This window comes from Dendrobates tinctorius, unplaced genomic scaffold, assembly GCF_039654945.1.
Source record: "Dendrobates tinctorius isolate UK_male_01 unplaced genomic scaffold, ASM3965494v1 ptg000065l, whole genome shotgun sequence".
NCBI classification, from domain to species: domain Eukaryota; kingdom Metazoa; phylum Chordata; class Amphibia; order Anura; family Dendrobatidae; genus Dendrobates; species Dendrobates tinctorius.
Window position 1 is genome coordinate 33,175,454 of NW_027361733.1, and position 27,922 is coordinate 33,203,375.

A 27,922-nucleotide genomic window follows, 5' to 3' on the forward strand; every position below is an offset into this window, starting at 1 on the left:
GGCCAAAGTTGTCCTCAATGTTAAGAAATACAGGCAGATATTTAACCATCATGTAATACCATCAGGAAGGCATCTGATTGGTTCCTAATTTATTCTGCAGCAGAACAACTACCACAAACATACAGCCAATGTCAATAAGAACTATCTTCAATGTAAAGAGCAAGCAGTCCTGGAAGTGATGATATGGCCCCGCAGAGCCCTGATCTCCCATTATCCAGTCTGTCTGGGATTACATGAGGAGACAGAAGGATTTGCACAAGCGACATTCACAGAAGATCTGCGGTTCGTTCTCCAGGATGTTTGGAACCACCTCCCTGCTGAGATCCTTCAAAGGTATACAAGTGACACGCGTACCGAGAAGAATCGAGCTGTTCTGAAGACAAAAAGGATGGTCGCACCAGATATTGATTTGATTTAGGATTTCTTTTTTGTTCATTCACTTTGCATTTTTTTCAGTGGATTAAAATAAACCATTAACACTTCTCATTTTGCAGCATTTTTTATTTATTTACACCTGCTTAAAAGTTTTGCATGGTTCTGGTTATCAAAGAGAAATTTGCTTAAGAACTTTAATAAAAGCCACTGATTTTTTTCCTGGTATTGGCAAAGCTGAGTGACAGCTAACAATCTCTATTATGGTTTCCACCTAGGTGTGCCTTAAATAAGTCAAACCATTAAACAAATCAGAGACTTTCATTTATATGTTTTGTTTTTTAAAAGATGAAGAAAAAAAAAATATGGCCACTGTCAAATGAAATGCAGAATGCTCTAGTTCCTACTATCCACATTTGCAAAACTAAAAGGCTTCTCATAAGAAAACAAAACAAACAAAAACGATCGGCTGTCACAATACTATAGATGTACTGTATATCTTGCTAGAAAGAATTCTTGGAAATTTTTGCCAATAAATTAAACATTTCATTGATCAGCAAGTCACTGAAAAAGACTGAAAAATTACCTACTAGCACCGATATAGAGAAAAAAAACAATTCCACATTGTTTCTGTAAGAAAAAAAAAGCAAAGAGCGAGAGGGTCATAAAAGTTGATCTCTCTTCAGTCAAGAAACATGGATTATATTGGGAAAAAAAAAAAAACATGATGTCCTGCCGGGCTGTGCAATTAGGGCTGCAGAGAAGACAGGCAGAAGCCCGACTTTCCTAGCACTTCCATCAGGTAACAGGACAGTACTATGGATTACATCACAGCTGATCCTGAACATCTTCCACGACCCTAGATAATTTATGGTCTACGTAAGGGTTGGTAATTTCGGCAGTCCCGCCTGGCACTTACCCGCCCCTGTGCCACCACCCAGCCTTGTACTGTACTCATTCTATTCTAGAACCTATTGAAGATGCCACGCACTACTCATCTGTGTGGAGATCCTAGGAATGTTCTCTTATATTACAGTTAATGCCTGACATTGCTGGAATATTACCCAACTCTCTGGGATTGAAGACGTCATGGTCGATATTCTCTTCATCAAACCCGTTAGCATAATCATTGGCTAGTCTTTCATCCAGTTTGAGCTTCTTAACGTCTTCTTCTACTCCGATTACTTGAGCTCCTTCAGCTTGACACGGACAGATATTGTGACTTGACAAGGTAGTGTCTGCAGCAGCAAAGCTGTCGGTTTGAGAGTTCATGGGGTTACAGTCTGGCATCTTTCTTTTCCGGTTATGTTCTCCTTGGTTAAATTTATTTTCAGTGTTTTGGACACAATTAGAAAGTCCATTGACCTCCACTCCACCAACTTGGTCATGCTCAGACCCTTTGACCTCTTCCTCCTGCACTTTCTCGATTATGTTCTCCTTACTCGGGTCTACTTTAGCATCCTCACAGTCAATGTTCTCTTCTTTCTTTACGTCATTCTTCTCTATCTGGTCTTCTACTAGACCCGTGAAGGAATTGGGATCCTTGATAAGTGGATGGCTTTGATCAGGACTGGCCTTTTTGTTATGGTTTGAATCATTGTCTGGCAAGCCGCCCTTGTCTTTCATAGGTATCAACTCAGTGATGTCTCTCTTTATCTTGGAGTCACACTGATTTACCAAAGCCTCGTTACTTCTGGATCTACCAGACTCATGGACCTTGATAAGCTTTTGTCCCATATTCTGGTTCTTGTAAGTCTTTGAATGTAGATTCTTTTCTGTGTCACTGTGAAATCCCCCTGAGCTCACGTTCACATAATTCTCATCTGGGATGCGATAATGCCTGAGCTTATCCACGGGACCCCAGATAAACCTGTCTTGTTGATTGTTTTGTTTGTATTTTTCCCAGGCGAAGTGCACCAGTTTCCTGCGCTGCTGCTTGTCTTTCACCGCGAACATGAAATACTCTAACACGCTCCTTTTCACATTGGGTAACTGGTTGTTACACAAAGTTGCCTCCAGGAAAAACATGACCAAAGGGGCCTGGAAGCGTTCATAGCCCATCTCCCCCAAACACTTCAGAATCCGGGTGATCCGCAGGTTGTTGTGGCTGTGACTGTTAGGAAGATGGAGACCTAGATTAGTAGGTGCGGATTCACCAATTACCCATTCAGAGAATTTTTTTTTTTTTTTTACATTAATCTGCCTGCTTTTCACAGCCCAAGGTTGTAGGTCTTACCTATGCAGTTATTTGGTGTTTGAGGGTACCACAGAGAAGATTTCCGATTACAGCGCCATGAGAGAGGAAAGCTGGAAATCAACCAATATGGCCGCCAAAATTTCCAGATTTTTGAATGGAGTTTGTTTGCTTATAAAGCAATACATCCTACTGACATATTCTACTGCTTAGTGGGGCTGTTGTTTTTAGACTTTCCCTTTACATATGCCCTGATAACCAAAAATTATGTTAAAGAGGTTGTCCAGTACTTTTATATTGATGGCCTATCTTTAGGTTAGGTCAATAATATCAGATCTGTGAGGATGCGACATCAGGAACCCCCATCGATTAGTGGTTCCCAGTTCCGGCGGCGTCTGGACGTGATCAGTTGGAGAGCGAAATAGCACAGCTTTCAAACATATAATGGGTGCAGCAGGGGATTGCAGATCCGCCCCTATTCAATAAATATGGGCATATGTGTAGTACCTCAACATGGCTACTAGAGAGTTGAAGAAGCTGTGTTGTTCTGCTCCACCACTGATCACATTCAGGAGCCGCTGGCACTGTTAAGTTTATATAGATGGACAAGCCTTAGGATAGGTCATCAATATCATAATGGTGGGGATGTGCCACCCAGAACAGATCTGATATTGACGACCTATCCTAAGGCTTGGCCGTCAATGAAAAAGTAGTGGACGACCCCTTAAACACCGATCTCTGTGCTTTGTGGATCCCCAACCCATGAAAAAACTACTATTGTGAAATGCGAGGGGCAAAAAGGTACCAATGCACATGCACAATGACAATCAGTTAATTTTAATGCTACTGTCAGAAATAAAGACGACAAAAGAACCATAAGACTTACCAATTCAAATTCTTAAATCTCTCTTCACAGTTTCCTGCCCGACGCAATTCTCCCGTCTGCTCATTGAAGAGTGTGATGCCGTAAAACTGAAGCATAAGTTTGTATGCTTTCAGGAACCTGGTCTTCACCTCGTTATCCTCCTTCATTAACTAAAACAAGCAGAAAAATAACAAAGTCAGGTCACATAACAGAGTGGTTATCAGTAGACCATTCCATAAGTGATGTGTCACGTTCCTGCTACCTTAATCTCACTCTGGGTCAGAGGTTTGGCGCACGAGTTCATCCCGTATTCTCGCAATGGAAACAACCTGGAAAAGAAGATATAATTACATGTCAGCTTGCTGCCTGATATGTCACACCTCTATGTCTAAGAGCTTATGGGAGGTAACAGGTCTAAAGGGAAACTCTAGTAAAAAGATTTTTATTAACCCCTTCACAACAGGACCAATTTTTTGTTTTTGCGTTTCTGACTTTTCCTCCACTTCTTCCCAGAGCCATAACTCTTCTTTTTCTGTCCACATAGACACGAGGGCTTGTTATTTTGAGGGACGAATTTTACTTTTGAGTGACACCATTCATTTTACCACCCAGTATACTGGAAAACGGGAAAAAAATTCCAAGAGGACCATTTTCCAAGACCCGTAATGTTTTCATTTTTCATTAGATGGAGCTGTGTGATGGCTTAATTTTTTACGGGAAGAAACGACGTGTTTATCAATACCATTTTGAGATAAATGTGACATTTTTAATCACCTGTTACAGCGGCAAAAAAAAAAAAAAAAGTTTTGGCATTCTTGAATTTTTTCTTTCGTTTATGGTGATCACCAATTGGGTTGTTTTTATATTTCGATAGATCAGAGCTTTCTGATCATGGTGGTAACCACATGTATGTATTTTTTTAATTTTCCAAAATCTTTATATTTGATAAGGGGTGTGATTTGAACATTTTTGTTTTAACTTTTTTTTCTATTTTTCATTGTTTTTGATAGTCCCCTTAGGGGACCTGAAGCTGCAATCATCTAGTATGTAGCAGAAATCACAGACTCCTTTGAAGCCTGGTCACAGGCAGGGTTTCAAAGGAGTTCTGTAATGACAAACAGGGAGGTCTTCAATAGACTCCCGACTTTCAGATCAACTCATCGGTGACCCGTGATCATGTAACAAGCACGCCAAAGGGAACATGAAATGATGCGCCTCTGTGCCAGAGAGAGTTAAATGCCGCTGTCAGAGATTGACAACAGCATTTAAGTTAACAATCGCTAGAGGCAAGTGACTATTAGAGGCAAGTCCCGCTTCCGACGTGAGCTGTACATAATGCCGAGAACGGGCTAAAGTGTAGATTTGAAGGTCATTAAGATTAGGGGCCAGAACAGTCACTACAAGTCCACCAGGAAACAAGAGACTCTTTCCATTGGTAGTTGTCGGCGTTAATAATTTGATAGGCGGGGTATCACCAACTCCCTGCTCACTTTGCCAGAGCTGGGCAAAAATGGTGTAAAAACGCCAAGTCGAAAAATATTTTCTTAAAGCAAAAGTGTCTGGCGTAAAAGCTTTGATGAGTCGGGGCCTTAGCGTATATTCCCACAGTGTAATACATAATGGAAAAAATCCAAAGTGTATGTGCTCTGGAAACCACAGCAGCGGATCTACAGCTTGGCCTGCTGTAGGTCCTTAATGGGAGTGACTTCACTCAATCCCTGCATCTCTGAAGTTTTTTTCCTATGGTAGCCTTTCGAAAATGTGTGTTTTCTGCAGCACAGGAAGAGGCTCTGCTGCACTCACCACTGGATGTAGGAATGGTTCCGCTCCAGTGTGTTGTAATCATCCTTCCAGTCCTTGAGCAACTCTTCAATGTACAATCCTGCATGTGAAAGAATCATCTAGTCAGTGACAAATATAACGCAAGTTACACAACACATCCCTGCATCTATCGTGCACCAAAACCTATGCCAAAAGTGAGAACCGTTTCCTAGCACCAAATCAACTGTTGTACTTTTCTTCCCTGCTTCCAAGAGCTATAACTTTTGCAAACACAGCAATATCAAATATTTTTATTTTTTTTTATCAGTACCAAGATGATGGCAATGAGAGCCTTCAGTAAACTTGTTGCGTCGTATGGGAGAAGAATTAATGAAGCAATGGGCGCCTGAATAGATAAACCACCTAGACTGCACTACTTAAATGAGCCTGACCGCAACATTTAAGTGGTTAAACAGCAGCAAACAGAGCTTGCCCCATTTGCTCCTGGTAAAGGCAAAAGCAGACTGCATAACAGCAGGCACATCATGCGATGTATGGTGTAGGCTCAGCTCCAGAGCCTTCTCCATACATCTGCAACCCAATAAAGGATATACCAGTCTGCCCTATATCAGAAGGAATGAAAATGGTAATTTGTTTCACTCACTTCCCCACTTGTCGGTGAGTGCAGTCAACCACGCCATGTCTACAGATATCCGCCAGCTAATGAAAGTAAATGGCAGGTATTGCACACCCGTCCTATTTATCAGAATAGGATAGATGCTTGACACCTGCCACTTGCAAAGGTATGCCGACATATCCATAGACGTAACATCACCAGCCCTACTCACTGAGAGATGTGGAAATGAGTAGAGCTGAATTGCCCTTTTAAATGTTCTCAAGTAACTAGTGCAGGCAAAGTACTGCAGTTCGCAGGTGCCGGGGCTCTTTTACCTTTTCCGGCACCTGCGCACTGCAGTACTTTGCTCTTACCTCTATAGGGCAGAGAAGTATGCCTGCGCAGGAGCGTGATGCCGGGGAGACTGTGTGGATGATGCAGGATTGAGTCATCCACAAGAAGAAAGCAAAAGGACGGCGATCGTAAGAAGATGGGAGCCGCCGGACCAAGACCAACAACACCCATCGGACTGGACCGCCCCGCAGGTGAGTATAATTAAACTTATTTTACAGTCCTTCCAGGTTGGATTGGGGGCTTATCTACAGCATTATAGAATGCTGTACACAAGCCCTGAAAGGTGATGGACGCATCTTATATCGGCCAAACCTGGTGACAGGTTCACTTTAAAACAGATGACTGCTGATTAGGGAAGAGTCAGAAAACTGTATAACTCGAATGGGGATCACAATGTAATGCTTGGACTGACTGGCGGCTCTACCAAACAAAAAGTGACAGCTGCATAGAAGCAGTCAGAGCATTGCGATCCCCGTCCTAGTTATACAGACGTCTGACTCTTCCATAGGCTGTTTCTGTATAACCTATTGGCTTTAGGAGATTGCGCCTTCAGGAACAGTGACAAGGTACACCTCATCTCCAGAACAGATGTCTTATTTTCAGGGGACATAGAGCAGATGTGTTATAAAAGTCTGTGGAAAACCCCTTTATAGCAGGGCCAGCTACACACTCATGATTTCTAACAAAGGCAAACAATAACATCACGTTCATCACAAACCCTATTTGTCTCACCATTTGGCTCAAAACATCTCTTGTTCTGGTAGAACTCCAGATTGTACATTGTTTCAGAATTTTCTCTCTGGTGGAAAGAGAGATTTGATGTAACTGCATGCATACTTTAGACTGTAGCTCTGCTTGTTCATAGTGGCTACTGTATATCAGCACAAGCTCACCAACAAGTCATGCCGAATTAGAATTACTGTGACATACAGACAGTACTGGGCTTGCATCATACTTCTGCAGAGGCACACAACTATTTCATTTTAACCCCTGAATAGCTGAATTCCCATGTGGTCCCAGTGATCAGTAGTGCAGCCTCAGGCTGTGGGCAGAATTTGATAGAGTAAAAGAATTACCGTGCACGACTGATCCCCTCTGTATCCATGTCTGTAGCGCTGCATGTCTCTGGCCGCCTTGTTCCTCCATCGCTGAGAATAATTATGCCTACACTATAAGGAAAAGGAAGTACAATGATTGCTACACATTGCAACAATACAGTACGTGTCCAAAACCTAAATGTAAATTAGATGCTGCGATGAAATGTTAGCAGGTTATAAAGAAGAAGTTTCTTCTCTAGGTCACTCCCGGACATCTCAGTCATGAAATAGTACAAGATGGCCAAATCCTAATTTTAAAGTTTGTCTGTAGGGCACAAGTGTCTGGGCGCGATCCACTACAACACTCCACACTGGCACAAGCTCTCACATGAGTGGGATGAGCAGCAGTGCAGAATGAAGAAAAGAGGCAATACCAAGCCTTCATTAATTTGATAACATTGGCGGGTGGAGGGAGGCAAGGTCTGATTTAAATTATTAAAGGGGCTGTCTCAAAGATAAAGTTAAAGTGCTTGTTAAAACAGGCAACTTGCAATTTTCCACTTCCCATGTTGGAAGGATGGAGATTTTTTAACCCTTTAGTTTACTACTTGATGCCTAGGTTAAAGTCCATTTCTTCAATCTATCAGCAATGGCTGATAGATTGAGACCACCCTGCCTGGGGCCTTTATAAGGACCCACAGAAGGGCGCCATCTATAGGTCAGAGCCTGTCTGTCCATATCACACAGGGGCATAATCACATCAGAGAGTATCCTTGCACTGCAGTCAGTCAAAGCGCCGTCCATGCTGCACACCCCAATCATGTATGTACCGAACTCATCCTGCACCAGATCTAGCGCTGGCAGCCATCACAGGGGAGTAGATCCTGCTCCTACAGACTAGAGGTGATTGCTCCGGCCACTATCACCTCTGGGAGCTACCTTAGCCCCCCCCTAGTTAGGGGTGCACTGGATGGGTACAAAAAAGACAGTCATTTTTTAACTTAGCATTTTAAAGTCTCCTGAAAACCACAGATAAGCGGCAGCAGGGTCTCCAAGCACTGTCTGTGGGGTCTTGTGGTCTGTCCCTGCCCACCTCCCTGCCTGTGCTCAGAACTCCAGTCATACAGGCCTAAGGGTCTTATCTGCAGCCCTACAGGCCTCCCCATCACCAGCCTCCACGCTCAGTACCCCGCCGTGTGTCCTCCGCTCCCGAGCTCTCTCCTGCTTCCTCCCGACCTCCTCTCCATCCTCCTCCCAGGTAGAGTCATACTCGGACGTCCACCCGTCCTCACCACCGTCCCGGGACATGCTGCTGGTAGCGGGGCCGCGGAGCCAGGGCCCGGGCAGCACCAGGCAGGGGAGCACGGTGCCGGCTGACGTTCTGGAGGCCACAAGTCTGGAGCCTCCGCTACCTGACAGCTGGGAAACGAAACTGAAACCCGGCGCCGGGCAATGACGTCAGGCCATTGGCGGCTCATATTACGCGCGTCATGCAGGTAGCCCGCAGGGGGTGATGGGAGTTGTAGTTTAACACCTAGATTCTGTAATTGACGCTGATGCTGAAAAGTATAATCAATAAGGCAAAATCCATTCTCATGGCCCCCAGAGAGGCGTCACCGAGCCCTGCTGTAACCATGGGGCACAGAGGAAGGATCGCTCAATAAGATGGTAAAGTGGGGCGAGTTCTTAGAAATTTAAAGGGGTGTTCCTAGGATATTCCATCAGTGTATAATTTGTAATTTGTGCGCTTTCGCTTTTTTATCCTATTGTTTTAAAAAACAGAACATTTTTTATTTTTATCAGGACATCGTCATATAGCTCTTATTTTTTTACAAGATGATTTGTATTTTTAAACATTATTCATAATGTGTTGCAAAACAGAATAAAAATTCCAAGTGCGGTGACTTGATAAAAAAACAAACTTTATTCTGCCACATAAAATGATTACCATGTTCATCGCGGGGTAAAGATGACCCCGGCACGTAATTCTCCAGGTTAGGGCTCATACCCACTTGCGAGAAATACGGACGAGTGCAATCCGATAAAAAATCGGATTGCACTCGGACCAATGTTATTCAGTGGGTGACAGCTCATTTGTGATATTTTTTCTCAGCTGAAATCGGACTGAGAAAAAAATTGCAGCATGCTGCGTATCTCGGACAAGACTCGCCTATGCAAGTCACTGGGTATGAGATAAAAAAAACTCGCACCATGCGAGTTCTGTCTGATTTATACGCACCGGTGTCCTTTGAAAAGCCGGCAATTCATATGTGCAGTGTAAAGTAAAATCATACAGACAGCTCAGAAAAGAATAGATAGAATAGGTATATATATGTTATTATTATTATTTATTATTATAGCGCCATTTATTCCATGGCACTTTACATGTGAGGAGGGGTATACATAAAAACAAGTACAATAATGTTAAACAATACAAGTCATAACTGGTACAGGAGGAGAGAGGACCCTGCCCGCGAAGGCTCACAATCTACAAGGGATGGGTGATAATACAGTAGGCGAGGGTAGAGCTGGTCGTGCAGCGGTTTGGTCGATCGGTGGTTACTGCAGGTTATAGGCTTGTCGGAAGAGGTGGGTCTTCAGGCTCTTTTTGAAGGTTTCGATGGTAGGTGAGAGTCTGATATGTTGTGGTAGAGAGTTCCAGAGCAGGGGTGATGCGCGAGAGAAATCTTATATGCGATTGTGGGAAGAGGAGATAAGAGGGGAGTAGAGAAGGAGATCTTTTGAGGATCGGAGGTTGCGTGCAGGAAAGTACCGGGAGACGAGGTCACAGATGTATGGAGGACACAGGTTGTGGATGGCTTTGTATGTCATGGTTAGGGTTTTGTACTGGAGTCTCTGGGCAATGGGGAGCCAGTGAAGGGATTGACAGAGGGGAGAAGCTGGGGAATAGCGGGGGGACAGGTGGATTAGTCGGGCAGCAGAGTTTAGAATAGATTGGAGGGGTTTGAGAGTGTTCGAGGGGAGACCACAGAGCAGGAGGTTGCAGTAGTCAAGGCGAGAGATGATGAGGGCATGGACTAGGGTTTTTGCAGATTTTTGGTTGAGGAATGAACGGATTCGTGAAATATTTTTGAGTTGAAGTCGGCAGGAAGTGGAAAGGGCTTGGATGTGGTTTGAAGGAGAGATCAGCGTCAAGGATTACCCCGAGGCAGCGAGCTTGTGGAACTGGGGAGAGTGGGCAGCCATTTACTGTAATGGATAGGTTCGTTGTGGGGGTCACGTGAGATGGGGGAAAGATGATGAATTCTGTTTTGTCCATGTTAAGTTTCAGAAATCTAGCGGAGAAGAAGGATGAAATAGTGGACAGACATTGAGGGATTCTGGTTAATAGGGAGGTGATATCTGGTCCAGAGATGTAGATCTGTGTGTCATCAGCATAGAGATGATACTGAAAGCCATGAGATTCTATGAGCTGTCCCAGGCCAAAGGTGTAAATGGAGAAGAGCAGGGGTCCTAGGACTGAACCTTGTGGGACTCCGACAGATAGGGGGCGAGGTGAGGAGGTGGTGTGTGAGTGGGAGACGCTGAATGTCCGGTCTGTTAGGTATGATGAGATCCAGGATAGGGCCAAGTCTGTGATGCCAAGGGATGAGAGGGTCTGTAATAATAGGGAATGGTCCACTGTGTCAAAGGCAGCCGACAGGTCCAGGAGGAGGAGGACAGAGTAGTGTCGCTTGCTCTTGGTGGTTAAGAGGTCATTGGTGACCTTAGTAAGGGCAGTTTCAGTGGAGTGGTGTGACCGGAAGCCAGATTGTAAGCGGTCGAAGAGGGAGCAAGAAGAGAGATGGGAGGACAGTTCAAGGTAGATGTGTTGTTCCAGTAGCTTGGAGGCATAGGGGAGAAGTGATATAGGGCGATAGCTAGATACAGAGGATGGGTCAAGAGAGGGCTTTTTGAGGATAGGTGTGATGGAGGCATGTTTAAAGCTTGAGGGGAAAACACCAGTTGTTAGTGATAGGTTGAAGAGATGGGTTAGGGTTGGGATGAAGACTGTGGTGAGGTTTGGGATGAAGTGGGATGGGATCGGGTCAAGTGCACAGGTGGTGAGATGTGATCTTGTGAGTAGAGTGGAGAGTCGACCTTCTGTAATGGTGGAGAAGTTGGTTTTGGAGGTGGAGGGCTGGGAAGTCGGGAGGAGGGGCTCTGGGGGTTGTTGACCAAAACTGTCTCTGATGTTATCAATCTTCTGCTTGAAAAATGAGGCAAAGTCTTCAGCTGAGATGAGTGGGGAGGGAGGAGGTGCTGGGGGACGGAGGAGAGAATTGAAGGTGTTGAATAACTGTTTAGGGTTGTGAGACAGGGAGGATATGAGAGATGAGAAGTAGGTTTGTTTAGCTGTGGCGAGTGTGGTCTTGAAAGTAGTGAGGGACTGTTTGAATGAGATGAAGTGTTCGTTGTAGTGGGATCTTTTCCATCTGCGCTCAGCAGCCCTGGAAGCTCGCCTCAGTTCTTTGGTCAGGCTGGTGTGCCAGGGCTGTCTGTTGATTTTGCGAGCTTTGGTATGTGTAAGTGGGGCAGCAGATTCCAAAGCTACAGCTATTGTGGTGTTATATAGAGCAGCAGCGTCATCCGCATTGTGTAAGGAACTTATATCTGTGAGAGGGAGAAGGGACTCAGAGAATGAGTGTAGGTCAAGGTGTTTAAGATTTCTGCGAGGGTGTGAAAGTTTGTGGGGTGGGGATTGTAGACATGGAGTGGAGAGGGAAGAGAATGTGAGAAGGTTGTGGTCAGAGAGAGGAAGAGGTGAGCTAGTTTAGATAGGGAGCAGAGGCGGGTGAAGATGAGGTCCAGTGTGTGGCCATCTTTGTGGGTGGCTGTAGAAGACCATTGAGTGAGGCCAAAGGAGGAAGTGAGAGATAGAAGTTTAGTGGAAGCTGAGATGGAAGTGTCAATGGGGATGTTGAAGTCGCCCATGATGATAGTAGGGATGTCCGCGAAAGGAAATGTAGTAGCCAGGTGGTGAAGTGGTCAAAGAAGGTGGTGGCTGGCCCTGGGGGGCGGTAGATGACAGCCAGTTGGAGGTTGGAGGGGGAGTAGATGCGCACAGAGTGCACCTCAAAGGAAGGGAGGGTAACAGAGGGTGGCAGTGGGATTGGGGTGAAGGAGCAGTTATCTGACAGGAGAAAACCAACTCCTCCGCCATGTTTGCTGCTGGGGCGGGGATGTGAGAAAGTTGGAAGCCACCATATGAAAGTGCAGCAGGAGAGGCTGTGTCAGAAGGGGTGAGCCAGGTTTCGGTGATGGCGAGGAAGGAAAGTTTGGTAGTAACAAAAAGATCATGGATGTAGGAAAGCTTGTTGCAGACAGAGCGAGCGTTCCACAGAGCTCCTGTTAGTGGGACTAGGGAAGCGGGGGCTGGGTGAATGGGTCTAAGGTTGGAGTGGTTACGGAAGGTTGTGATAGAGTGTGGATGGGAGGTAGAAATGACTGTGGGAATGTGGTGAGGAGGACCAGGATTTGGAGAGATATCACCAGCAGTGAGAAGGAGCAGAGAAAGTGTTAGCAGGTGGGAGCAGGAGAGGGCATGAGGGGGCTGTCTGTGTTTGGAGACAGAGGATTGTATGTTAAGGAACAGTTTTGAGGAGGAGGTGAGGTGGATGGGGAGGATTGAAGAAGAGATGAACAGTTCCTTACTAGGAGTAGGGATTAGGGGAATTAGCAGAAAGTGAAGGATTATAGGGGTGAAAGTGAAAACAAACAGAAACATTGTTTACAGTGACTGTGTACAGTTCCCTTCAGTTCCAATTCTGGTTTTAATTCTAAAATTTATCTTCACACTTCTAGGACACACTTATAGGAATCACACTGCAGACTGAAGTCTATGCAGACTTGAGCTATGCAATATATGTACAACTAAGTGCAGTCAGGTGTGAAGCAGAGAGGAGTGGTCTCTGCTCATCTTGGTCAGACAATTAAGAGTGGACCAGATGCATATGATCAATCCAGAGTAAACATGGTCATAAATAACACTGGGGTAAGCTGGGGTTAGCTGAAAGGCATACCATGTGAATGCTAGGTGCAGAGGCAAGTCTATGTGCAAAGCTGGGTGATGTACTATGTGCACTTCATAGACAGACAGCAGGAGAGCTGGGTATATATATTGTGGCAGGGCTAAGGGTCGTGTAATTGATGGGAGATATGTGCCTCATAAATGGCTTGTCTCTATAATGTAAGGCATAAGTAAAGCGTACCAGATATTATTATTGTGGTTGTTTGAAGGACCTGTGGTGAGGTCACAGTCAGGTGACCAGTCAGCTGCTGAGTTTGTGGGTGTGGCTACAGCCTTATAATGTGGCCTGCTCCTGAACCAGGGAGTTGTGTGTGGGGAGGACTAAGCCTCCCATGTGTGCCGAGACTCCTGCTCTGAGTCTACAACTACGGACATTTTGTGTTATTTTGCCTGAGCTAAAAGGCTATTTGTTTGGTGTTACGTTGCCTTGTGCGTTTATGCCGTGAATAAACCGCAAGCACTGTTGAAGAACCTGTCTCACATTTGTCTCCCGCTGCACCTAAGCGAGCCACATCCCCACAATTGGTGGTACACGTGCGGGCAGCGGTCCCAGCAGAGACTTGAGACAGTTGCTGCATGTCCTGGGTGAAGTTTGCAGCGGGGCAACAAGTACTGCCGGGAATCATGGAGGACCTGCTGAAACACCTGGTCCAGTCCCAGGCACTGCAGCAGGAAACCAACAAGCTGTTGTTACAGCAGATCCAGCAAGGCCAGCAGGAGCAGCGGCAGCAGTTCCAGCAGAGCCAGCAGGAACAACGGCAGCAGATGCAGCTTCTGGCAACCGCCATCCAGGAGGGCAGGACGAGCGCCCCAACCCCAGGTCGGGCTGATGCCACCGACGCCGAGAAGGTGGTAAGACGCGCATTACAGAAAATGACCCCTGAGGATGATGTTGAGGCCTTCCTGACGGTGTTTGAAAGGGTGGCTGAGAGGGAAAAACTTCAGCCAGAGCGGTGGGCGGAGGTACTGGCCCCATACCTAACGGGGGAGCCCCAGAAGGCGTACTTTGACCTGACGGTACAAGATGCCAGAGAGTATCCCAAATTAAAAGCGGAAATTCTCGCCCGCTTGGGGGTAACAATGACTACCAGGGCACAGAGAGTGCATCGTTGGGCCTATCACCGGGACAAACCCCCGCGCTCCCAAATGTTTGACCTGTTGCACCTGGTCCAGAAATGGCTGCAGCCAGAGTCGGCTTCCCCGGCACAGATGGTAGAGCGAGTTGTGATGGATCGGTTTGTGCATTCTCTGCCGAGACCTCTACAGACTTGGGTTGCCCAGGGTGATCCCCAAAATGCTGATGAACTGGTTGGGCTGGTCGAGAGATACCAGGGGATGGAAGGTTCCCTGGGGAAGCAGCCCATTCCGTATTGGGGGTCCCAGCAGGGGGCGGAGTCACAAAAAGGCGTGGTGCGTCCAAGGTCAAAAGGGGTGGGGGAGGCGGTGCCCAAGGTCCTCTCGGGTGTTATTTGCTGGAAATGTCATGAGCCAGGACATATAGCGGCCCGTTGTCCCCAGACCACCGAGCAGATGGACTGCAGCATGGGACGCCGTAGTTCATACTACGCATATCCAGCTTGCAGTGTGAACTCGCTACCTAACAAGGGGCCACAAGCGTGTCCCGTGAAGGTGAACGGTCGAGCAGCAATGGCGCTTCTGGACTCCGGGAGCTTGGTGACCCTTGTGAGGGCCAGTTTTCCTCTAAACATACTCCCGGGTAAAAAGATTGGTGTTCGGTGCATACATGGCGATGCAAAGGACTACCCTATGGCTAGGGTGAAGATTGAAACGGCGCATGGCACCGAGTCGCATGAAGTTGGTGTTGTTCGAGACTTGTTGCATCCCATAATTATTGGCCGGGATTTCTGTCTGTTTTGGGATCTGTGGGGGAGGGGTTCTGAGTGTGCTAGCAAGAGCAGGGAACCAATCCAACCCACTGAGGTATCGCCACCACCAGAGGCAGACGACTTTCCTTTATGTGTCCTTGTTGGGGATGAAGAGGAAGGGTCCCCTGTACCTGACATCCCGGAGTTAGGGGTGGCCGGGGAGAATTTTGGGACTGCCCAACATAGGGACCCCACACTAAGGGAAGCCTTTAACAATGTCACCGTCATTAATGGGGTTGCACAAGAGCCAGGAGCAGACACAAGGTTTCCCCATTTTATGTTGAGTGGGGAATTGTTGTACCGGGTCTCGAAAATAAGGGAGGAGGTGTCAGAGCAGTTAATAGTACCAGGCCCCTATAGACGAAAAGTGTTGGACATGGCCCATTCACACATCTTGGGGGGACACCTGGGGGTGGAAAAAACCCAGGAACGGGTTGTACAGAGGTTCTATTGGCCTGGGTGTCACGGGAAATAGTAAACTATTGCAGGTCCTGCCCGACATGTCAGTTAACTGCCCCCACATCTCATTTTCGGAACCCTCTTGTGCCACTGCCCATTATTGAGGTGCCATTTGAGAGAATTGCCATGGACTTGGTCGGTCCCTTAGTTAAATCAGCTCGGGGGCATCAGTATATATTAGTCATCCTGGACTATGCCACACGCTATCCTGAGGCCATTCCCCTGAGAAACTCCTCCGCGAAGAGTATAGCCCGTGAGCTGGTCCATGTGTTTTCCCGGACGGGTTTGCCGAAGGAGATCCTGACCGACCAGGGGACACCTTTTATGAGCAAAGTGATGAGAGAATTGTGCAGAGTCTTGCAAATTTCCCAGTTAAGGACTTCAGTGTACCATCCGCAGTCAGATGGCCTTGTTGAGAGGTTTAACAAGACACTGAAGAGCATGCTGAGAAAAGTCATAGAGGAAGATGGTAGAGACTGGGATTGTCTCCTACCGTATTTACTGTTTTCTATCCGTGAAGTTCCCCAGGCCTCCACGGGGTTCTCCCCCTTCGAGCTTCTGTACGGCCGGCATCCACGAGGTCTCCTAGATATAGCCAAGGAAACCTGGGAAGCCGAAGTCACGCCCCACAGAAGCGTCATTGAGCATGTGGCACTGATGCAGCAGAGGGTTGCGAAGGTGATGCCCATTGTTAAAGAACATCTCCGCCAGGCACAAGAGGCTCAGGCCAGGGTCTACAACCGGTCAGCCAGAGTGAGGCAGTTCAATCCGGGAGACCGAGTCCTCGTGCTAATCCCGACGGTGGAAAGTAAGTTCTTGGCCAAGTGGCAAGGGCCATATGAGGTGGTGGAGAAGCTGGGAGACGTAAACTACAAGATCCACCAACCCGGAAGACGGAAGCCATACCAGGTTTACCATATTAACCTTATCAAGCCATGGCAAGATAGAGAGCCAGGGGTAACTCCGTGCTTGCTGGGCAACCTAGAAGGGGAGGTTGGAGCCGTTACCATAGCGGAGACTCTGTCGAAGGCCCAGAAACAGCAGTGCCGGGAGTTACTCCAGAAAAACCGCGACCTGTTCTCAGAGTTGCCGGGGAGCACGAAGGTGGTGGAGCACGAAATTCTGACCGAGCCACATGTGCGGGTGAACGTGAAACCCTATCGTATTCCTGAGGCCCGGCGAGAGGTAATCTCCAAGGAGGTGCAGCGTATGTTGAAGCTCGGGGTCATTGAGGAATCCAAGAGCGGCTGGTCGAGCCCGATTGTCCTGGTCCCAAAACCTGATGGTGAATGGAGGTTCTGCAACGATTACCGAAAGCTGAATGAGGCCTCCAAGTTCGACGCTTATCCCATGCCACGCGTTGATGAGCTCATCGAGAGGCTTGGACCGGCCAGATACATAACCACTTTGGATCTGACAAAGGGATATTGGCAGATTCCCATGGCACAGGAAGCCAAGGAGAAGACGGCATTCTCCACACCAGACGGGTGCTTCCAGTATGTCCGGATGCCGTTTGGCCTACAGGGAGCTCCAGCAACCTTCCAGAGGGCGATGGATAGAATCCTTGCGCCTCATAAGCTATATGCTGCCGCATATCTAGATGATATCGTCATCTTTACCCCGGACTGGGAGACTCACCTGGAGAAGGTCCAAGCAGTGTTTGATGCTCTAAGAGAGGCGGGGTTTACAATAAACCCGAAGAAGTGTGCCTTGGGGAGAGAAGAAGCCAAGTACCTCGGATATGTAGTGGGGCGTGGCGAGATCAAACCCCAAATCAATAAAGTGGAAGCAATTCAGACATGGCCGAGACCTCTGTCAAAGAAGCAAGTTAAAGCTTTCCTGGGGATTGTGGGATATTACAGGAGGTTCATCCCAAACTTCGCCACAATGGCTGCACCTCTAACTGATCTGCTTAAGGGGACGAAGTCAGTGATGGTCAGCTGGTCGGAAGAAGCAGAGTCAGCCTTCCAAGAAATGAAGGGAGCTCTTTGCAAGCAACCCGTTTTGGTGGCCCCAGACTTTAAACGTGAATTTGTCCTCCAGACAGATGCCTCAGATGTCGGGATAGGAGCAGTCCTCTCCCAAGAGATACGTGGGGAGGAGCATCCTGTTCTCTACTTGAGTAGGAAGTTGACTCCTTGTGAGAGAAATTACTCAGTTGTAGAGAAGGAGTGTTTGGCCATAAAATGGGCAGTGGACACATTACGGTACTACCTGGTGGGACGGAAGTTTAGATTAATATCCGACCATGCCCCACTCAGGTGGATGAGGGAAACAAAGGGCAAGAATGCTAGGGTCACCCGCTGGTTCTTAGCCCTACAAGACTTCAGCTTCCATGTAGAGCATAGGGCCGGGAAGCTACATGGGAATGCCGATGCCCTCTCCAGAATCCCTTGCCTGGTAGGTGAAAGTGCCAAGCCCCACGGCTTTAGGCAGAGGGGGGAGGTATGTGGCAGGGCTAAGGGTCGTGTAATTGATGGGAGATATGTGCCTCATAAATGGCTTGTCTCTATAATGTAAGGCATAAGTAAAGCGTACCAGATATTATTATTGTGGTTGTTTGAAGGACCTGTGGTGAGGTCACAGTCAGGTGACCAGTCAGCTGCTGAGTTTGTGGGTGTGGCTACAGCCTTATAATGTGGCCTGCTCCTGAACCAGGGAGTTGTGTGTGGGGAGGACTAAGCCTCCCATGTGTGCCGAGACTCCTGCTCTGAGTCTACAACTACGGACATTTTGTGTTATTTTGCCTGAGCTAAAAGGCTATTTGTTTGGTGTTACGTTGCCTTGTGCGTTTATGCCGTGAATAAACCGCAAGCACTGTTGAAGAACCTGTCTCATATTTGTCTCCCGCTGCACCTAAGCGAGCCACATCCCCACAATATGTATATATATACACACGTCAGAGACACACAGACATATATATGTATTTATATTTCACTAGCTGAAGAGCCCGGCTCTGCCTGGACATAGTAACTAACTACAGTTAGTTATAACAAATTATAATGAATATATATATATATATATATATATATATATATGTATATATATATATATAAAGCTGAGTGTAGAGCTCCGCCCACTCCGCATAGCCACCACTTACTCTAAGGCCGGGATCACACATGTGAGGAATACGGCCGAGTCTCACATGCTAATACCCGGCACTGCCGCCGGCACTTGGGAGCGGAGTGTGAGGCTCCATGTACTACTATGCGGCCAAGAATCGCACAAATGTTCTCTGTATGGCATCCGTATGCAATGCAATTTTAATATGAGCTTTTACATACAGCTCTGGCCATACTGGCCTAGCCAGTCTCCAGACCTTAATCCCATAGGAAACTTATGGAGGGAGATGAAGCTCCGAGTTACCAAGCGACAGTCTCAAAATCTTAATGATTTAAAGATGATCTGCAAAGAGGAGTGGACCAAAATTCCTCCTCATCAACTACAAAAACCGTCTGACTGCTGTGCTTCCCAACAAGGGTTTTGCCACCAAGTATTAAGTCTTGTTTGCCAGAGGGATCAAATATTTATTTCTCACTGCAAAATGCAAATAAATTTATATCATTTATACAATGTGATTTTCTGGATTTTATTTTTGATATTCTATCTCTCAATGTTAAAATTAACTGACCCTTAAAATTATAGACTGTTCATGTCTTTGTCAGTGGGCAAACTTACAAAATCAGCACGGGATCAAATACTTATTTTCCCGACTGTAGATGCTGATATGTGCCTTATATGAGACCTTTATAGCCACACAGTCGCCCAGTTTTTCAGGGCACGGCTGCACATAAATATACAGAGGGTAGGTGCGTGCGAGGCTGGGGGGGCGTCTGTGGCCCTGTACTGATGTGTCTAGATTTCTTTTAAGAATCAATTAAATGACTAGTAAAGGTAATGTCAAAGCTTTATTAGTAATCTACTGTATAATCGACAAGACGACGACTGCTGAGATGAAAAATTTCAAGTCATCAAAGCGACTGGAATCTGGAGTCTGAGACTAGTAGTATTCTTCTTCTCCACTAGGGGGATGTACAGAAATGTGACAACCACTTCTGTACGCTCAGGGCAGTAGTCACCTCCCATAGCCGCCGTATTCACCATATAGAAAGGCAGTCAGGGGGCAGTAGTGGGAGAAATTGCCCCGAGATTACATTTATACCTAGGTGCTGATTGCGTCTATGAGTAAATAGTGGGGGGGATCTTCAACATCAACAGTCCCTTTAAGGAGATTTGGAGGACTTATAACATGTAACCCAGCATAAGCCACCACAAGAAAAAAAATAATCCCAAAAGCTCTTATTCCCACTTCTGTCATCTTGATGCGACATCAACGTTTCCTTCTCCTCATTTTTGGTGCCTTCAACCTGATGTGCCCCATGTTTTGTGGTCAGTGTGGTCATGTTTTTATTGACATCGCTAGTTTCCGCTGTTGTCAGCCCCTCATTCTCCTCTCTAGTGCCCTGTGCTAATAGCTTTTTAGCTCCATCTAGCGTCTCTTTATGGTTTATGAGGCTAGTGCGCTCTGTAGCCTTCGCCGAGTTATTGTCCTCTGTTATTACCTGCTCACGCCTCATACTATTGGCCTCTGTTATTGGTCTCTCGCTCCTTAAGCTATTGTCCTCTGTTTTCGGCTTCTCATTTGTCAAACTATTGTCGTTTTTTATAGGCATCTCAGTATTAAAGCTATTGTCCACTGTTATCAGCTGCTCACTCCCTGAGCTATTGTCCTTTTTTATCAGCTGCCCATTCCCTGAGCCATTGCCCGTTATTGAATTCTCATTTCCTGATCTATTGCTCTCTGTTATCACCTGCTCGTTTCTGGAACTACTCTCCTCTTTTACCAGCGGTTCTTTTTCTGAACTATTGTTCTCTGCTATCATCTGCTCATACCCTGAGCTATGGAGCACTGTTATCCCCTTCTCATGGCTTAAGCTATTGTCCTCTATTACCAGCACCTCATTTCCTGAGTTACTGCTCTCTGGTATCTTATTTGCCAGCCTGTCATCCTCTGGAATCAGCAGTTCATTCTCTGAGCTATTGTCCTGTGTTATCAGCTGGTCTTTTCCTGAACTATTGCCCACTGTTATCTTGTCATTTTCCAAGCTATTGTTCTGTGAGCTACTGTCCTCTGTTATCAGCCGCTTACTTTCTGAGCTACTGTCCTCTGTTATCAGCCGCTTACTTTCTGAGCTACTGTCCTCTGTTATCAGCCGCCTACTTTCTGAGCTACTGTCCTCTGTTATCAGCCGCCTACTTTCTGAGCTACTGTCCTCTGTTATCAGCCGCTTACTTTCTGAGCTACTGTCCTCTGTTATCAGCCGCTTACTTTCTGAGCTACTGTCCTCTGTTATCAGCCGCTTACTTTCTGAGCTACTGTCCTCTGTTATCAGCCGCTTACTTTCTGAGCTACTGTCCTCTGTGGTCTGTTGCTCATTTTCTGAGCTACTGTATTCTGTTATCAGCTGCTCAGTTCCTGAGTTCCTGAGCTCCTCTCTCCTCTTCATTTCTTCTCTAGTTACATCATTTTCCTTCTCTTTCTTAGCTGTGAGATTTTGGAGTATCTCCACTGGCCCCCAGATAAATGGTCCCTGGGATTTGTAGTTCTCCCAGGCAAAGTGCACCAGCCTCCTGCGCTGCTGCTTGTCCTTCACCGTGAACATGAAATAATCCAGGACACTTCTTTTTACGTTTGATAGCTGCTTGTCACACAAGGTCTCCTCCAGGAAAAACTGGACCAGAGGGGCCTGGAGGTGATCGTAACCCATCTCCCCCAAACACTTCAGGATCCGGGTGATCCGCAGGTTGTTGTGGCTGCGACTGTGTAAAAGGAAATGGAAAAGGTTAAAATACTATAGTTTTAGGGTTTAGAAAAGCTGGGACCTTGGACTTTCTGGGAACCCTGCATGGTAAATGCACCTTTTTAGACAGTCGTGGGGTTATGTTGCTGCTTATAACAGATCCAGTTGAATATAAAGCTGGAAAAAAAAAATGGATGAAAACCAAAGTTTCCATTTTTTAAACTAATTAATTTGATAGATCCTTTTTAACTTACACTTCTTGCCCAGGGTGTAATAGTACATAATGGGGAGGATGTAGGTGCATGGAGCGGTATCAGGAGCGATGCCCGTTCCACCCAGTGTATATGCAGGCTGTGTTATACAGCTGGCACCTGCTTCCAACTTCTGCCTCTAAACGCCGTTGGGTAACCACTTAAACCAGCAGTGATGTTATTCACAACTACAACTCATCAAGCAAAAATCGAACCCTCATCCGGGTATGTCAGCAAAACGTTATGGAAAACCAAAATTTGCTGATGTTAAAAATGTAAAACTTTTGTATCCATTTTGGACAGTTCTGGGTGTCGCTGTACATCTACAGACTCCAGGGCATGCATGTTAAATCGATGATCGTATGTTATGATCCGTTTCCCATAAACTTAATTGACATGAACCTGTCCTGGAACTGAACCTGTTATTTCTTCAAACGGTTTAGAAAAATGGAGATTTGTACGTCGCCTTACAGGTAAATCTGCCATTTGTCAGAGCTAGACTGATTCAGAAGTCTAGGCTGACAACTTATGCAAGCTTTAAGGGCTGCTATATTGGTTGTCATCCAGCTTTCCCAGCCATACCAGGGTACACAGACATATAACATGATTTCGTTGTTACCCAGCTTTATCATAGACATAAACTAAGGCTATAAGGCAACAAATATGGCCTCATTGCAGCCACACGTCTGGGAAACTGAGTGACAGTAAGGCCATCTTATTACATCTGTCTATGTTGTCATTCAGGTGACTGGGAAAGCTGGGTGAGACTTTCTCCAATCTCAGTCTCACCGGTTTAGATTGTGATATCTCTCCTCCCAGTTCGTGGCCCGGGACACTTCTCCGGTTTTCTCGTTCAGCAGTTGAATGCCATAAAACTCCAGCATCATCTTGTAAGACTGGAGGAGCCTCCACATGACGCCTTCATCTGCCCTCATCCTCTAAAGATTATGTATATATGGTCAGTACAAGATATACACTGTCCGTACATTCATTAGAAACCTGCTTCGTATATTACAAACAGTCCGTACAATGTAAAAGCAGTGTATATGTATATTATATATATATATTTTACACACACACACTGTATAGAGAGAGAGAAGTTAAAATAAGTATTGATTGACCACATCACCAATTTTCTACGTTCCGTATTTTGCAGTTTATAAGACGCACCCCAAATTTTGAGGAAAAAACTTTTTTTTTTAAATAAAATGGTGGTGCTTCTTATAGTCCATGCGTCTTATTGCTTACTGGGGGTGGCGGCTGCGGGGAAGCGGGGTCCCAGGGTCACTGCTGGCGGAGGCAGGAGTGGGGTGATGCTGCCGACCCCAGACTGGGAGAAAGGGGTGTTCGGATGTGCGACGCTGCAGGTGTTCGGTGGTGCAGGAGCCCCCGCACTTTCATGGTTTACTATGCGTTGGATTCCAGAAAAATGGCTTCCGGGGGCGGTGCATGCGCAGATGGAGATCTTGGTGCCGAACACCCGCAGCGTCACACATGCGAACACCCCCTCATCACAGCCTGCAAAAACGCTCCACTCTTTCCTCCTCCAGCAGTGACCCTGAGACCCTGCTCCACCACAGAAGGAAAGGTATATTCGCATTATTAGACACACCCATTTTCCCCCCAAATTTGGGGGAAAAAGTGTGTCTTATAATCCGAAAAATACAGTAAATATACTTCTAAAGGTGCTATTGACATGAAATTCTCGCCAGATGTCGGCAACAACCCAACTAATCCACACAGGCAAATAAACCATCCATAAATGTCCACAAATTAAGTTATGTGTAATAATGAGACATGTCAGAGGGCAAAAGTATTGAACACATGAAGAAAGAGAGGTGCAAAAAGCCATAGAAAGTCATGATAGCAGGTGAAATCTATCAGTAATTAGAAAGCAATCCTGTCACTTAATGAATAATAATATCAGCTGGGTCAACTGATGGAATATAAAAATGTGTCTCATGACTAAGGTGCCACAGAAGAAACATCTCATGATGGTTAAAACCAGGGAAGTGTCCCAGGACCTTCACAACCTTATTGTTGAAAAACATACTGGTGGCTTTAGTTACAAAGGAGTTTCCAAACTACTGAAGGTTGTAGTAAGCACTGTTGGGGCCATAATACGGAAGTGGGAAAAACATAATTTCACCATAAACCGACCAGTCCAGATGCTCTCCACAAGATTTCAGACAGAGGAGTGAAAAGAATTATCAGTAGATTTGTCCAAACGTCAAGTACCACCTGTGGAGAGCTACAGAAGGAAACTCTCAATTGGTGACAGAGATAAAATAAAGCAGCCAGTCACCGGACCTGAATAAAAAAATATATGGAAGGAAGTAAAGCTCAGAGTTCATAGAAAGAGCTCATGGAACCTTTAGCATTTGATGAATGTGTGGAAGAGTGGGCCAAAATCACACCTCCAGGAGGCATCTTGAAACTTTTGTACAAAGTATTAAATACATTTTAGTTAGCGTGTTCAATACTTTTTCCCTGTGTCATTTCTCATTATTACACATAAGTTATGGACACCTATACTTTGATTTCTTTGCCTGTGTGTATTGGATGGGTTGTTACCAACATCCGGTGAAAACTTCATGTTAATAGCACCTTTAGAAAGATATTTACTTAGAAAATTTGTGATGTGTTCAATAATTATTTCGCTAACTCTATATTTTGCCCATATGTCATACACACACACACACACACACACGCCTGCAACAGCTGCAGGTGGAATCGAGATCCACCCACGGTTGTTGACCCGTTAAATGCCACTGTCAAACTCTGACAGCGGCATTTAACTCGCGCTTCTGGCAAGGGTGCCGGAAATCCTGCCCATCGGTGACCCCTGTCACGTGATCCGGGTCACCGATGTGTTGGCATGATAACCAGAGGTCTTATGCAGACCTCAAAAACAAACCAGACAGGCCTAAATGCATCTGCACTAATACAGGGTGCAGCGGACCCAAGTAAAATGGCAGCTGCACAGGTGCAATAATACCAAATGAAACAGCCAGCCTACAATCAGGGATTGGCCGTGTGGTACACCAGTGCAGAGAAAATAATCCGCATGTGGCAGTGTTCACACAGGGAATGCAGGGCTTCTGGCTCACAACCTCTTAGTAACACCATATAGGGGGGCTGCCCAGTGCCAACTAGAGTGCATCCCGTGTGAACAGAGGCCACAAGTTTGCAGAACCATTTGGGCCCAACTGCACCCTGAAAGAAATATAAAAAGTGCACAAAAAACATATCAATATATGTAAGGCATTGGTTGATATTAAGGCCTTAATACGGAAGCTGGCAAACTAACGTCAAAGTTCTTTACACTTGCCAGTCCTACTCTAACATGAAAACCTCAAAAAGAGGAAAAAATCCTCCAAAAAATTCTAAAACAAACCAGACAGGCCCAAATGCATCTGCATTCCCTGTGTGAACACTGCCACATGCGGATTATTTTTTCTGCACTGGTGTACCACACGGCCAATCCCTGATTGTAGGCTGGCTGTTTCGCTTGGTATTATTGCACCTGTGCAGCTGCCATTTTACTTGGGTCCGCTGCACCCTGGATTAGTGCAGATGCATTTAGGCCTGTCTGGTTTGTTTCAGAATTTTTTGGAGGATTTTTTCCTCTTTTTGAGGTTTTCAGGTCTTATGCAGACCTCTATGGTTGTCACTGCCGGATTGCTATGAGCGCCGCTCGAGAGTAATTCTGCTACATACAGGCGATCTGATCATCACCTGTGTGTAGCATAGCCGATTGGACAAGTGCATCTTCTAGTCTCCTATGGAGACTATTGAAGCATGCCAAAAGTAAAGAAAAAATGTTTTTAAAAATCTAAAAGTTCAAATCACCCCCCTTTTGGACCATTCAAAATATAACAATAACAAAATCAAACATACACATATTTGCTATTGCCGCATTCAGAATTGACCGATCTATCAATATAAAAAATTAGCGAGAAAAAAAGTCAAAACGCCAGAATTAAGATTTTTTGGTTGACGCTACCTTGCAATAAAATGCAATAATGTGTGATCAAAAGAACGTATGTGCAACAAAATGGCATCAATAAAAACGTCAGCTCGGCACGCAAAAAAATTAAGCCCTCACCCAAACCGAGATCACGAAAAACGGAGACGCTACGTGTATGGGAAAAAGGCAATTTTTTTTTTTTTTTTAACAAACTTTGGAATTTTTTTTCACCACTTAGATAAAAAAGTTTGTGAAACTAGCCTAAAAAAGAACCTAGACATGTTTGGTGTCTATGAACTCGTAATGACCTGTAGAATCATAATGGCAGGTCAGCTTTAGCATTTGGCGAACCTAATAAAAAAGCCAAACACAAAACAAGTGTGGGATTGCACTTTTTTTTGCAATTTCAACACACTTGGAATTTTTTTCCCATTTTCGAGTACACGACAAGGTAAAACCAATGGTGTCGTTCAAAACTACAACACGTCCCGCAAAAAAAAAAAAGCCCTCACATGGCCATATTGACAGAAAAATAAAAAAGTTATGGCTCTGGGAAGAAGGGGAGCAACAAATGAAAATGCAAAACCAAAAATACCTCTGATTGTTGAGGGGTTAAACAAGTAATTTTCCTTTAAAGCATCTTCTTTAAATAACCATTTTGTACATTATACCTGCTGCATATACATAAGATGCACTCTCCATACATTACATTGTGTTATGCAATGATTGACTTTATATCCTCATTTACCTTAATTTCTTCGGGGGTCAGCGGCGTGGCGTATGGGTTCACCCCGGGCTCTCGCAGCGGAAACAACCTGTAATAATATTCTGTTTTACAAAGCAGCTTATAAAAATAGAAATTAATTGCTCCAACCCAGGGTCATTCCAGGACAGTTACCCCTCCGACAACAAGTCTGTATTACTGCCTACAATTATAAGGCCATGTTCACACGTTCAGTATTTGGTCAGTTTTTTTATGTCGGTATTTGTAAGCCAAAACCAGGAGAGGAACAATCAGAGGAAAAGTGTAATAGAAACACGTCACCACTTCTGGATTTATCACCCACTCCTGGTTTTGGCTTACAGATACTGAGGTAAAATACTGGCCAAATACTCATAGTGTGAACCTGGCCTAAGGGCCCTGTCACACATAGGGGCTCACCAGCGATCCCGACAACGATATGAACTTGTCATGATCGCTGGTGTGTCACTACATGATCGCTGGTGAGCTGCCAAACAGGCAGATGTCAGCAGCGATCAGGACAGCGACACGTGGGTAACAAGCGACGCACGTCGCTTAGTTACCCGCAGTGTACGTTAAGATACCAGCGCGCTGGTGCAGGGATCTGGTAACCAAGGTAAACATCGGGTTTCTAAGCGCTGCGTGGCGCTTAGAAACCCAATGTTTACCTTGGTTACCAGCGCGCTGGTATCTAACGTACATATCGGATTTGTAAGCGCCACACGGCGCTTAGAAACCCAATGTTTACCTTGGTTACCAGCTCCAGCTTGCTGATCGCTGGTCTCCCGCCTGCCACAGTGACTCAGTGATCTCGCTGTGTGTGACGGGGGCTTAAGAATCAAGATATAATTATAACAAACCCTCAGCTGTGACAAGTATTGGGGTTGTAGATTCAGGGTGTAAACAACGATCCCATTCATTGACAGCAACCTGAGGTCTTGAAAATGATGGAGACTTGAAATGTAACATATATTGGAAAGTTGCAGGAGTTTGTATTTGGCCACGTTCACACATTCAGTATTTTGCATCAGTGTTTATGATTGAAAACCAGGAGTGGAACTGACAGGGAAAAAATAATTGAAATACTGACACCTGTTCTGTGTTTTGGAGACACTCCTGCCTTTGGCATATAAATACGGTCAAAAATACTGATGTGTGAATAAAGCCTTATATAGTGATATGGACCCCTGGAAGGAATCCCCACCCTCCAACATTCACATCCCTTAGGCCGGGGTCACACTGGCGATTAAATCGGACGAATGCAATGCGATAAAAAAAATCGCATTGCATTCGTCCCAATGTTATTCTATGGGGCAGCTCCCATCATGCGATTTTTGATCAGATCGGATCCTCGGACCGAGACAATCGCAGCATGCTGCGATTGCCACGGAGCGTAGAATACGGATGAGAAATATACGGCTGGTGCGAGGGACCTCATAGAGAATCATTGGTCCGTGTGTAATGCGTGCTTTTAGCGCCTCTCACTCGGCTGTATTCCTCGCCATTGTGACCCTGGCCTAATTATTCTCCTGGCCGACATGAAATGACACATGGTTTACATATAGTTAACCATTTCATTTCAT

At 45.7% G+C, this 27,922-nt stretch overlaps 2 protein-coding genes across 4 annotated transcripts in view; both read right to left on the reverse strand.

Moving 5' to 3' along the window:
* Positions 1-674: 674 nt before the first annotated feature.
* OGFR (opioid growth factor receptor) lies at positions 675-8,692 on the reverse strand. Of its 2 annotated transcripts, none has more exons than XM_073580925.1 (7): positions 8,492-8,692; positions 7,239-7,331; positions 6,895-6,961; positions 5,235-5,313; positions 3,694-3,760; positions 3,453-3,601; positions 675-2,485 (listed from the first exon to the last, which is right to left on the reverse strand). In XM_073580925.1, the coding sequence occupies exons 1-7, from the start codon at positions 8,675-8,677 to the stop codon at positions 1,384-1,386; spliced, it is 1,743 nt and encodes a 580-aa protein (XP_073437026.1). In that variant the 5' UTR covers positions 8,678-8,692; the 3' UTR covers positions 675-1,383. The 2 variants fall into 2 exon arrangements, with proteins under 2 accessions (XP_073437026.1, XP_073437027.1); XM_073580926.1 differs by having other exon boundaries at positions 8,388-8,641.
* Positions 8,693-19,470: 10,778 nt separating this feature from the next.
* LOC141094896 (uncharacterized) overlaps positions 19,471-27,922 on the reverse strand; it is a 34,870-nt gene continuing 26,418 nt past the window's right edge. Inside the window, exons 1-4 of one of the 2 annotated variants that reach the window (XM_073580928.1) lie at positions 27,088-27,156; positions 26,346-26,412; positions 22,417-22,565; positions 19,471-21,395 (exon numbers count right to left, since the gene is read on the reverse strand). In XM_073580928.1, coding sequence (XP_073437029.1) covers positions 19,799-21,395; positions 22,417-22,562 — 1,743 coding nt within the window. In that variant the 5' untranslated portion in view covers positions 22,563-22,565; positions 26,346-26,412; positions 27,088-27,156 and the 3' untranslated portion in view covers positions 19,471-19,798. Of the gene's footprint in view, positions 21,396-22,416; positions 22,566-26,345; positions 26,413-27,087; positions 27,157-27,922 lie in introns of those variants that run through there. The other variant, XM_073580927.1, reaches the window with a different exon arrangement.

What these genes read in the sequence shown, in the direction of transcription:
- OGFR (XM_073580925.1), bottom strand. Translation starts at nt 8,677, where the DNA reads ATGAGCCGCCAATGGCCTGACGTCATTGCCCGGCGCCGGGTTTCAGTT. An exon ending in GAGATGTTTTGAGCCAAATG is followed by an intron (nt 5,314 to 6,894) that starts GTGAGACAAATA and finishes TTTCACATGCAG; the next exon opens with GATTGTACATTGAAGAGTTG. An exon ending in TGACCCAGAGTGAGATTAAG is followed by an intron (nt 3,602 to 3,693) that starts GTAGCAGGAACG and finishes TGCTTGTTTTAG; the next exon opens with TTAATGAAGGAGGATAACGA.